Source organism: Octopus sinensis, linkage group LG9 (assembly GCF_006345805.1).
Source record: "Octopus sinensis linkage group LG9, ASM634580v1, whole genome shotgun sequence".
Lineage (NCBI taxonomy): Eukaryota > Metazoa > Mollusca > Cephalopoda > Octopoda > Octopodidae > Octopus > Octopus sinensis.
The window spans coordinates 22,200,024-22,213,558 of record NC_043005.1 but is presented as its reverse complement, the minus strand read 5'-3'; the positions used below and the strand labels follow the sequence as shown (position 1 = coordinate 22,213,558).

At 36.3% G+C, this 13,535-nt stretch overlaps 1 protein-coding gene across 4 annotated transcripts in view; it reads left to right on the top strand.

Annotated features, from left to right (window-relative positions):
* The window catches only part of LOC115215812 (ras-related protein Rab-23), a 68,431-nt gene that overhangs the window by 51,190 nt on the left and 3,706 nt on the right, over window positions 1–13,535 (top strand). For all 4 annotated transcript variants that reach the window (XM_036505818.1, XM_036505820.1, XM_036505819.1 and 1 more), the window contains exons 4-6: window positions 2,178–2,254; window positions 6,077–6,156; window positions 12,894–12,976. In XM_036505818.1, coding sequence (XP_036361711.1) covers window positions 2,178–2,254; window positions 6,077–6,156; window positions 12,894–12,976 — 240 coding nt within the window. The remainder of the gene's footprint in view (window positions 1–2,177; window positions 2,255–6,076; window positions 6,157–12,893; window positions 12,977–13,535) is intronic.

The window sequence follows — 13,535 nt, the reverse complement described above, 5'->3', positions numbered from 1 at the left end:
TACAATGCATGCCCACACATGGTCACCCAAACTGTTGAAACCATTAATGAACTGGGTTTTGAGGTGCTGGAACACCCTGCCTACAGCCCAGATTTTGACCCTTCTAACTATCATATCTTTTGGACCACTCAAAGATGGTTTACTTGATTGTCGATTTCCTATGGATGATGTTCACATAGGAAGTGGTGCATAAATGGTTGCATGATCAACTGAAAACCTTCTTGGAGGGAATATGCAAGCTTGTGGACCACTGGACCAAATGCATTGGAAAGGTAGGAGACTATATAGAAAAATGATATACTTGTTTATCCCCTGCATTTGTATAAATACATTGAAAAAACAAGAGTGTGTATAATTTATAATTTTTGACTCTCCCTCATAGATGTCTCAGAAGCAAGAGTGACTCTAGGGTCAAACCTATTAGTATGTATGTGTGTGTGTATAAGTTCTATTTTTCCTGTTTGCATCACCATACCTATATATATATATATATATATATAATATATATCCAGTGTGTGATTTGGCTGTTATTTCTAACAGGTTAAGTGACTATATTGAGGTGCCCTTATTAGTTCGCATTTGTTTTTCTGAGTTGGATGAGTTACTAATAAATGTACAATGCATGTCTTACACTTTTTAGTTTTATCTCTCTGCATTATGAGTTCAAATCTTAATTGGATTAATGAGCTTTGTCATTCTTCTGGAATCAAGAGCTTAACCACTAGCAATATACTGATATATGTTTTCTTTCTTTTACTTGAAAATGAGAACCTTTCTCAAAATTTTGAAGGATCATTAAACAACCTATGTATGACAATATATCTTTTCTTTTTGTTTTTATTTATTAGCATCACTTTACATATTTTGCCTAACTTTTTACTTGTATTGCTCAATGTTTTTTCAAGCATTTATATCATTTACACATTTGTAATTCTTAAGCAAATTACAATATGCTTTTATATTGGAGACTCAATCACTCCACTATATACACTTCCAAGTAAAATATGGCTTTATGTTTGATCAAATAAATCATAATTTATTGTCACTTTATTATGACCAATAGAATCAGGTGCTTCATTATTTCTAATCAGATATATCCATCAATGGATGAGTATTCTTATTGGACTCCAAGAGAGTTTAGCCAAGATACGTCATCAGGTAACCCAACACTGCAAATCAGTTGAACATTCACAAATTACACAATACTCTCTGACTACAATAGTAAAGTTTAACATCCACAAACAACCTTGTTGCAACTAGATAGGTTGGGTATAATGGGAAAAAGGCACCTTTGTATGATAACTACAGACAGCTAGGTGGACTGGTACAGTAGTAAAGTATACCATTATATGGTACTTAGATGCAGCCACACAGACAGAGTGCATCGGTGAACTGTCCCTCTGTATGGTACCTGCATACAGCTAGATGGAGTGGGTACAGTAATGAACTACACCTCTGTGGGATACCTATTTACATCTAAGTGGACTGATCTATCCTGGGCTATGAACACAATGTAAAATAAATGTAAACATCTAAATTTAGTGGTGGTGGTCTTTAAGAGTGAAATAACTTTTCCTCTAGATAAGACACCAATCTATTGGAAATAGCACTCTCAGATGATCTTGTAACCCTTCCTATTAACTCTGTCTACAGATTGAACAAAATGGTTACTATGGATTTGAATTCCTGATATTTAAACCAAAAGGTTAATCCCTTATCTACATACAGAAAAGGAAAGACCATTTGGACAATGTATTGTTGTATAGAAGAGGCATGTTTGTAGTTGAAACGTTTTTGAGCATCTATCTGCTAAATTTGGGCTGACTTAGGGCTAAACAATTGAATAACAGTTCCTTGTCATCTGAACCTCTTAAAATCCAAATTGCTTATCCACAATTCATATCTACAGGTACATCATATGTGTATGTCTTCATTATATTACTGTATTCATAATTACTTGCAAACACACTACTATTAAAATATACATGCAAACACTCATGCATACACGCAAAAACACACAAAGTAAAAATATACACTATACCTTTTGTAGAGTAAATAATAAATACATATGTTGTAGTTCCAGTTTACAAATTCTGTTCTCAATTTTATGCCCTTGGACTACACACACACACAAGGAGCAAAAAACATTCTATTTGTTTTTCGAATTTCTTCTGTAGGTGCTCAAATATGTATTCTGGTATTTTCCACTGTGGACAGGGAATCTTTTGAGGCTATTGAAGGATGGAAACAAAAAGTAAGTCTTTCAGTACTCTTCTCCCCACTTTCGTGTTTTATATATTTTTTTTCTATTCTATATCATTATTGAAGAGCAATGGTGATAGTGACATATATGAGTGTGTGTATGTATGTCCTTTACATCCACTTTCTATAATGGTGTGGGTTGGACAGGTTTTACAGTGGAGTGGGACCACAGGCTAGCTGATTTTTATATATGGTAAGTACACAGGAATAAGAGTGCATCATCATCAACATTCTGAATCCACTTTCCATGCTGGCATTGGTTGGATTGGTCATCATGGTCCAAGTTAGCTCTTATTTGGAATAATTGCCCTCCTAGACAGCTCAGGAACCATGTCTTCCCTGTACCTAACATTTATGGCATAGTTCCTACAGCTTGATGCCCTTTCAAGGGCAGCCAACTTTATGGTGTGTACTGAGGGCATTTTATTATGACACCAACACAAGAGAACTTGGCTTGTTCTCAGCATAAGTAAAGTGTTCTCTTTAGCCTATATCATCTCTGTTCAATACAGTTGACTGGAGAAAATAGGGAAAATAGAGAGTGATAAGAGACAAAGAAAACAGACTATAACAGCATGAATAGAAAAGAGGGAATACTGAGAGATAAGCAGGGTTAGAGGAGACAGTGAGAGAGAGCAATGACTGATAACCAGAGTTAGAAGAGAAAGAGAGAGTGATAAATCACATAGTGAGATTAAACAATGATAGACAGAAGAATCAGTAATAAACAATCACATGCAAATTGTTAAGGAGATTAAAATGAAAACAGCAAGCATGGCATTATGGGGAAAGAAAGAATGATATGAGGGGGTCAGGGTGATAGATGATGATATGAGTGGCAATAAATATGGATGATTGTAAGAGATGGATATCCATGTTTGTCGCATACATTAATGACATAGATGCCAACTTAAAGAAAGTGCTGAAATATGCAGATGACATTAAGCTGTACCTTGAGCTAAAAAGGACAGCTCCTGAACACTATAGATCTTTCCTGCAATCAGACCTGGATGCAATGCAGCAATGGATCACGGACTCGCAACTCGAGCTGGCTGTGAACAAGTGTACCACCATGCATTTTGGGAGGAAAAACCCAGCATCCACATACTCTCTCCACAATACTAATGTCAAGAAGTCTTCTTGTGAATGTGAACTGGGTATTACTGTCAGCAGCAATTTGCACTGGACAAAGCACATCTCTAAAATTGTCAAGAAGGCTGAGGGTGTCTTGGCATCACTCAGTAAGATCTTTGTCAGCCACTCTCCAGCTATTTATTTAAAGCTGTATATGGCTATGGTGTGGTCACACTTGGAATTTGCATCACCAGTCTGGAACCCCTATCTTGCTCAGAACATTGACCTCCTGGAAACTTTTCAGAGACATGCAACCAAGTGAATACCCTCCATCAGGCATTTACCATACTCTGAACGCCTTGCTTCCCTGGGCAGAGATACATTGAAGCTCCAATATCTGGCAACTGACTTAGTAAACACCTACAAAATTATTAACCTTTGCACCAACAACCACCTTGAACACTTTTTTTAGCTCCATGTGTCTAACACACATGGACATGCCTACAAAGTCAGAAAACAACACAGCTCCCATGACTTTCGGAAACATTTTTTCACACTTCAGTGTTGCTGAAGCATGGAACAAACTAACTGCATCAGTTGTTAGTTGCCAAGACATTCCATCCTCTAAAACCTCCATGGTTCCTGAAAATCCCCAATACTACACCTGATATCCCTACCTCCGTACGCATGCACACATGTATACCCTGACTCTTACACTGTTCACTTTCCTGTCTTTTGTACATAATTCTATGTACTGTACATGTACCTTTGATGAGTTGTAGTGCACCTGAGCACTATACACAATAATTTCATTATTATTATTATGAGTGATAAAGGAAGATAACTAGCAATAAAGAAGAGTGACAGTTGAAGGACTGAATACCGACAAATCAATGCCATCCTTTGTTGCATCAGCACCACGATGGAGGAGGATGGTAGCAATGACTGAATATAGACAGATCCAGTGTCATCCCTTGTTATACTAATGGTATGGTACAGTAATAATAGGAAAGTTAAGAGATTGGGTGAGTAATAGAGGGAGACAGAACAGGAACATATAGAAATATTATGCATCCCAGTCTCCATCACTATCTTGTTTTGCCATGCTTGCCTGCTTGGGTGGGCCTTCTCCAGGACCATGTGTTGCTATTTCCCATGTTTTTTTTTTATCATTTGCATTGTGAAGTTCAGTCTCTTTAAGTTACTCTTCACTATCTACTTTATCTCCTGCCTTTTTAGATCTCCTTTGTCCAAAGGCTCCATTTATTTTGACTGCTTGACACTTCTGATTTCTTTATGCAACTGATACCCTCCATGTGTATCATATAACCATAACCAGCGCAGCCTTCTCGTTCTGTTCATCACATCTGATCCCTCATGTATTCAGCTTTTCCCTCAGCTCATTTGTACTCTGTTATTTTTATACCCAACATTGCATATCTAGTAGATCATGTTTGCCCCACTAGATGCATAGTGTCATTTCTTTCTAACCTTTGCAAATCCTCTGCATTCAAAGCCTGTGTCTCACTGCCATACATCACGCTTCATACACAAATATATAATCTACCTCTCACTCCCTGAAAATTTCAGCCCCATTCTTCATTTTGCTACTATACTTTCAGGACACCTACTTCTACTGCTAATTAGATCACATTGGAAACAAAGGCTATCAATTATTTCTAGGAAACCTTCCTGGTATTTGAAAGAATCTAAGTTACTGTTGACTACTCCTGTGCATCTGCTACATATGAAGTGTACCTTTCTATCAGCCTGTCTGTAACAGCATGTTACCATTATATCTCATCATCTGTACAAGAGCTGTTTTGGTACCATACATAACTATTACTGACTCCTTTTCTACATATCAAGCCTGGTTAGTAGAGACTCATCAGTTCATACTGCTATGGTGTGATCTGACAGGAATCCATTCATTCAAATAAAGTGAGACAGAGTTCATAGGCCGACAGTTTCTGAACACATATTCATACATGTATGTGTGTACACTGATATCTGAAAATGATCTATGTATCATCATCATCATCGTTTAACATCCACCTTCCATGCTGGCATGGGTGGGACGGTTTGACAGGAGCTGGCCAGGCAGAAGCCTGCACTAGACTTCTGTAACTGTTTTGGCATATTATCTGAAATACTGAAAATTATCTATGTGTATTAAAGCCATTGAGAAATCCTCACCTCTAAATTTGTAACCTTGAGTCTAATGAATAAGAAATTAATATTTATAAAAATATCAAATTAAAAAAAAAACTATAAAATTGAAATCATAATACAAAATTTCAACTGTATCTTTCTTGTTCTTATATTCTACATAATTTTTTGATTGACCCTTTCTCTAATCTAATCATCTTTAGCTATTGTATTCCTAAATATAAAGACACATTTTCAGAGCTGATTTCTGAATTGAAATCATTATTTACGTAGATTCTGAGAAACTGTAATACCATTGTTAATAGAATTGAAATTTTGTATTTGAAATAAGATTCTGAGTTCAAAATGGGCCCAGATAACTATGTTGGAACAGGGTTCCTGATGTCAATCAGAATTACAACAGAGCAATGAATTAGAAAAGATGAGATTAGTGGTCTGGGAATTAACAATTATTTTTAAAATAATTCATCCTAGCAGTTTAATATATGAAACAATTTATAGTTTTTATATTTATTCCATCTTTTTATTCTTTTTTAATTACTTCCTTCCCATATCTCCTTTTCTCTCATAGGTCGAAGAGGAAGTTGGCAGTATTATAACTGTTATTGTACAGAACAAAATTGACTTGATAGACGAAGCAGTTGTACAAATGTAAATTGGATTTCATTTATCAATTTTGTCCTTCAAAAATCTTTTTACTTTTATTTTAGTTAATCTTTTTTCTTCTTTAAATATTTTAAAAGAGGTATTTGTTCATTTAATATTTTAGAAATAAAAGTAAAACTAACTATCTACAATTGTGCATCTAAAGTTAAACCCTTTAATATTCATAACTGTACTTTATGAGAAAACTGCCTGTCTAAAGTTATAAACATTAAATGTCACAAAGGATGCAAGAGAGATTGTCTTAATTTATCTGAATATTTCAATATATCTGTGTATAGCATATGTATGTACCAGGGGGAAGTTTAAAACAGTATTCAGTGCCAAGGAATGAGAGCTGTTTATGGTTATTGTCACAAGTTCCTCATCTCTAATTACATGAATTTCCATATTGCTGATCATCAAACTGCAATAGCTATACATCAATATATCTAATGCTGTCAGAGTTATCAGTACAAGTGAACTTTCACAATTGCTAAAAATAACAACCAAATCTCTACTAGAGCATTCTGTACTATCGTAAAAATCTCCTAGATACACTATAGTCAATAAGAAACAATGGTTACTGCTGGGACAGCTTTTATAAAAAATTTGCTGTTTCAGCAATAGCTGTCTGTCTTATGAATGCTAAAAGATTAAACTTTGGACAAGGTACAACTAAGCTACTGTATGTGAGTACATTAACATATGTAACACCATTTGTATTATGGATGCTAAAGAGTGAAATCTTTGACAAGATACACCATTCTAGAAAGTATTCATTACACAAATGGTGTCAAATATGTTGATTCACATAGTGGAGTGTATATTCTAGAATTTAACCCTTTAGTATTTATAATACTAATAATGATAAAAGAGCACGAGCAGTTGAAATGGTAGTTCTAAATCAAATGACTAAATATATGCAAAGGATATTATATTACACATTATTTCTGAACTGGACAATCCAAATATCATCTCATCTCTTAACATCTATGTCTATCTGTTGTTGTTGTAGTAGCAGCAGCAGCAGCAGTAGTAGTAGTAGTAGTAGTAGCAGTAGCAGCAGCAGTAGTTGTAGTAGTAGTAGTAGCAGTAGCAGCAGCAGCAATTATTGGTGATGACAAAGAAAAAGTGATCTGAAAGGATGCACTGAGGCATTGGCATGCAGCACCCAAGAACAAACTCTGAGAACTAATTACATCAAGTTCTAAATAGATAAGAACAGTGAATTGCCCCTTTGTAGCATGTGTGGCAGCAAAAGTGACTGAGTGTAGCAAGCTGGCCCAAAAGCACTACAGAAGGAGGCATTATAATGTGGCTAAGTTCATCCACTTGAAGCTATGTGAAAAGTATGGCTTGAACAAAGCACAGAAATGGTACAAACATGAACCAGGAGTCACCGAGAACAATAAATATAAGATACTCTGGAATTTTACAATCCAATGTGACTCCCTAATCAATGCACGGAGACCAGGCATTGTTATGGAAGATAAAAGAAAAAAGGAAACCAAGACTATAGATATTACAATATCTAGGGATGCATGCATAAGTGACAAAGAACTAGAAAAGATGGAAAAGTACAGACTACTAAAAGACGAAATTGCAAGAATGTGGGCCAAGAAGAGAGTGTCTGTTATCCCAGCAGTTGTAGGGGCACTCAGAGTGCTAACAACCAAGTATGAGAAATATGTCAGAAAAATCGGAATTGACATGGGAGCAGGCTCATAAAACAGCTCCGCTGGAAACAGCTCCGCTGGAAACAGCTAAGATTTTGAGATTGGTACTTGGGTATTGAATATCTTCCAAAATAATTAACACCCAATTTTTGGAGATCCTCTTAACTTCCTTGTTTGAACTCAAAACTTAAAGAGCTAAAATTAAATGCTACAAAGTATTTTATCTACCACTCTTGTTTTGAATATAAGCACAAGGCCAAAAATTCGTGGGGAAGGGGTTGATTAAATCAGTCCCAATCTCAACTAGTACATTATTTTACTGACTTTGGAGGAATGAAAAGCAAAGTTGACCTCAGCAGGATTTGAGCTCAGAACATAAAGGGCCAGAAGAAATACTGTATGGCCTTTTTTCCAGTGCTCTACATAGTCACCATTATAATAATCCTTTCTATTATAGACACAAGGTCTGAAATTTTGGGAGAGGAATACTCAATTACATCAACCCTCAGTACATGACTGATGCTTATTTTATTGACCCTGAAAGGATGAAAGGCAAAATCAACCATGGCAGAATTTGATCTTAGTATTGTCTGATATGTTAACAGCTTTGTCAGTTCACCATCACCCATCACCACCACAATAAACAAAAATGGACTTGAGAGTGCTCGTGAATTTCGATCAAGAACAGCCAACGAGAGAGAAGAAATCCTACTCCATATGGAATTACATGGTCAGTTCCACCGTGAAACCAACAAATTAAAAGACTAGGAAGCATCATGGAGGTAGCTCAACAAGGGTAACCTAAAAAAGAATACTGAAAGCCTAATCATTGCTGCCCAGGGCCAGGCATTGAATACCAACTCCATGAAAAAGAATATATATCACACAAGTGCAACAGACCTCAGCAGAATGTGTCGGCAGAGTGTCGAAAGCGTGACTCACATTGTTAGTGCTCGTGAAAGTCTTGCACAGAAAGAGTACAAGTCTAGACATGACAAGGTAGCCCAAAACCTCAACTGGCTATTATGCCATAAGTATGGAAAAGGGGAAGGCAAAAATCCTCTGGGATTTTGATTTCCAGATACAGGGTGTTAGAGCACCAAAGGCTAGATATAGTAACCTTTAGGAGGGACAAACAAGAGTGCCTAATAATTGACATGGCAGTGCCTGGAGATCAACATATCATCATGAAAGAAAGAGAAAAATGTTGATAAATATGGAAACCTGAGAATTGAAATCACTAAGATGTGGCGGCTATGAGTCAAACATAAAGGTTATCCCTATTGTCAACAGAATAATTCATCAACTCTGAATTAATCCTGACCATCTGATTGTCTATATATTTGAATCTGTTCAAATAAACAACCAAGTAATACATAGTGTTTGGGAACACACGGCTCACTATACCAGTGTGCTCGGTGTCAATGCCACACAGACTGCACCTCTTGATAATTGAAGTCTCATTTTTGAGCAAGCTTTTAAACTGTCACTAATAGGATGCATCTTCAGATCAGACTTGAGGTTGGCCGTATTCATGGAAGTGCCACACCCATTGGTCAATACGCAATCACACTCGTTATTGTGTAATTTGGGGCAATTGGCCTCGTATTTTCTAGTGCACCTGAGCAAGGTATTCTCCTCAAACATGAATGTTTGTTTCACATTTTCAGGCAGTGAATAATAAATGTGCTTCCAAAAATCATGCGCACACTGCTGAGTACCATTGTTAAACCTGCTGCCAATAATATTTCTCAAGTTGGCTACCAATTAGTTCCAGATGAAGATGTAATATTGACAATATCATTACTGGACTGCATATATTTGGCCTACAAAGGTAGCTGACAGATAACCTGTATCATGCTGTTCACAAAACAAGTGTTCCTCTCATTGTACGGCTTTGCAACTGTTGTTGTCAAATCTAGCCTTTTTCAATTTCAGCAAGTTGATGATTTCACTATCCATATTTATGGCAACTTTACTCTCCTTAGTTGCCTTTTTAGCTTGTTTAATAATTTTAAGCCTCACGTTACACAATGGAAGTGGTTCCACATTAATGCACTCTCTCAAATAGTTATATTCTTTCCAAGCATTGGAATCACACATGATCAAACTCGATGGATCAAGATCAATCAAGTGAACATTGCACAGTTTGCGAGCTCTGAACAAGGCCACATAAGCCATACTGTCGGAGAAAACGCCGGTCCCCAAATCAACAATGACACTATTGACACTTATTCCCTGTGATTTGTGGATAGAAATTGCATATGCAATACACAAGGGAAATTGATCTCTAGTGATGAACACACCAGGTGACAATTCGTAGTTGGCTTTGATAGTTTTGATGGAAAAAGACTTTGTTTAAACTATCAAAGAGAACGTCAATGGAAGTAATCTTTCCAAATTCGTAGTTGAGTCTTGACAGTTCCCATCTCACCATTGCACAAACCACTGTCTGCATCCATGTTGTGCTTAAGCATTACTCAAGCATTAATACCAACTTTAAGGACAGTTTCAAGGCCAGCAGTATCACACTTTTTTTTTTTTTTTGCCTGGGTGGTCAACTTCTTACTTTTAGTTTTCTTTTTTTGACCTTTGGTTTGCCACATGCTGGAATCAGTGGCAGCAATCTCGACAGCACTAATGCCAAATTTAACAAGCATAAGGTTGCTAAATGCTGTTACCGAGTCGTTCATAGGTATAATGCAAATGATACTCAAATCAGTTGTCTGAGTCAGCTCACACATTTTGTAAGCAACCTGTTTGAGAGCAGCTTTGCCGTTGGATTCAATTCTATGCTCATTAAGAATTTGGATGTCAGAGTCAAGCAGTAAACCCAATCTGATTCAGCTGAGCATGTTAACGTAATTCTTCATATTGCCTTTCTGATACATGTTAACTGTCAACTCATCATAATCAAAGAATCTCAACAAGTAGTGGCTGCTAATGCCTAAGCATGCTCTTTGGGCATCATGGCAACTGATTCTTTTAGACACCACTTTTTCTTTAACAGGTGATAATTGAAACAAATCACCAAAGACAACCACGTTCATGTGTCCAAAAGGTGTACTCTGTTGTGTAGATTCAAACAGTTGACACAATCTCAAGTGAATAAAAGCCAGTAACTGACCATGCTAACCTCATTCTGTTGTTGGTCACTGCGTGCCTCCCAATAATAATAATAGTTTCAAATTGTAGCACAAAGCCAGTAATTTCGGGGGAGGAGGTAAATGAATTGCATTGATCCCAGTAATCAACTAGTACTTATTTTATTGACCCCAAAAGAGTGAAAGGCAAAGTTAGCCACAGCAGACATTGAACTCAGAATGTAAAGACAGACAAAACACCCACTAAGCATTTTGCCTGGTATGCTACCAATTCTACCAGCTTGCTGCCTTACTACTACTACTAATAATATTAATAGCAATTTCAGGCAAGAGGGATTTGATTACATTGACCCCAGTACTCAACTAGTACTTGTTTTATCACTCCAGAAATGATAAAAGGCAATGTTTACTCTCAGCAGAATTTGAATTCAGAATGTAAAGAGTTGGAAGAAATAGTAAACATTTTGTCTAACATGCTAACAATTCTGCCAGCTCACTGTTTTAAAGATAATAATAATAATGACAATAGTAATTGGGGTTTTTTTTTGTTAAAGGGGCACCATAAGAAAATACACCAGGATTACAAACATGTTAAGGTACCACAAAACTCTGAATGCCATCTCTGGGCACTTGCCCTATACTGATACATACTCCAGACAAAATTCAAATACTGTTTTTTTCATGACTTGCATTCACTTTTCATGAAATTTACTCAGGACAGAACCTCGTTCTTCATCCTTATCTTCTGCTTCAAGCGAAGTGTATGAGGGCATAGTCAGAAAGATAATCTTTTGAATGTGCCCATTGTACAACAACTTATCTCAGACCCACCAGACAGAGAAAAACTACTGTCTGTTCCCTTTACTAAACAAATGTGGTTGGTTAGTTTTTACATCAAGTAACAGCCATCTGACATACACTGCTACATATCAGTGATATTCAGACATGAAATGAATTTATGAAGAATAATTTCATCACCTATGCATCTTGGAGAGGCATGACAGCCAGCACTTCTGTGCCTGCTAAGTGAACTGGCAATGTTATCTAGTATCACTTTCATACTAGAGATTTCTAGATGTTGCTCCTAAAATTTATATGTAATATGAGCACAAGCAAATTTTGAGGGAGGATGTAGTTGATTAGATCAACCTTAGTACTTGATTGGTACTTGCTTTATTGGTGACTTTTGCAGGCAAACTCAGCAAAGGAACATAGGTAAAAATCATAAAACTCTACTGATTATCTCACATATTGCCCCCATAATGCTTAAGTGATAAACAGAACACTTTGTATTTCTCAGGAAATGAAGTACACAATTGGTGAATAATTTCTTGAATGAAAATTGGCATAATTCAAGTACAATGTGTTTTATTTGTAACTGTTATTCATGTTTTGTTTTCATACTTAGAATTTTTGTTTGCCTTTCAATAACTTGCTGCAAAAGCAAATAACAGTAATATTCCAGTGATGGCAATGTAATCACTATAATTTTAATATATACACAATGTAAGGTGGAAAGCTGGCAGAGTTGTTAGCATACTGGGCATTATCAGCATTTCGTCTGCCTTTGTTGAGTTCAAATTATACTATGGTTGACTTTGTCTTTCATACATTTGGGGTTGATAAAATAAGCACCAGTTGAGCACTGGGGTCGATGTAATTGACTTACCCACTCCCCCAAAATTGCTGGCTTTGTGCCAAAATTTGAAATAAGTATATACACAATGTATGGGCAAAAATATATCAACATACAATATATGACTAGGTTGTAGGTGGAAAAGTTAAATTGTACAATAAGCGTACTCCACTTGTACCTCTTTAATTATCTTATTTAGAAATTTCATAAGATTTCTATGTATCACCATACTTAAAAATTGATTATTGAATTTATTTCTAGAAAAAATTGTAAATAAGCTTAGAAACTGATGTTATTATTATTATTTTATCATTTGATTCTCTCAAGACAAGAAGCTGAAGCTTTGTCACAGAAGTTACAGCTGAGATTCTATAGAATTTCGGTGAAAGATAATTTAAATGTTAATGAAGGTAAGTGTAAAATGGTTTATTTTGACTAAAAACTAGGACTGATGTTTCAGGAAGTAATTCAGAATTTGTACTTATTCTATAGATATCTCTTTCACAAAAGCAAAAGTAAATTTTGATCAAACACACTAGTGGGGCAAAATAAAATAAAATAAAATGTACACCCACATGTGCATACAGATATATGTATGATGTGTGTGTGTGTGAATATATCTCATCATCATCGTTTAACATCTGTCTTCCATGTTGGAATTGGTTGGTCGGTGTGATTGGAGCTGGTAAGCCAGAAGACTGCCAAGTTCCACTGTATGCTTTGATACGGTTTCTATGGCTGGAATCCCTTCCTAACACCAACGATTTTGCAGAGCAGACAGGGTGCTTTTTACATAGTGCCAACACCAGCAAGATCACCAAGTGAGAGGGGGTGGCTTTGTGCCAGTTGATGAGAGATTAGAGTATGGCAGAGGGACAGTAACAGGTGTCTTGCTGTAGAGGAGACGCATGGTTACCACAGTTGGAGGAAGTGAGTGAGAATGGGAGATGTTAGCAATGTACTGGTGCA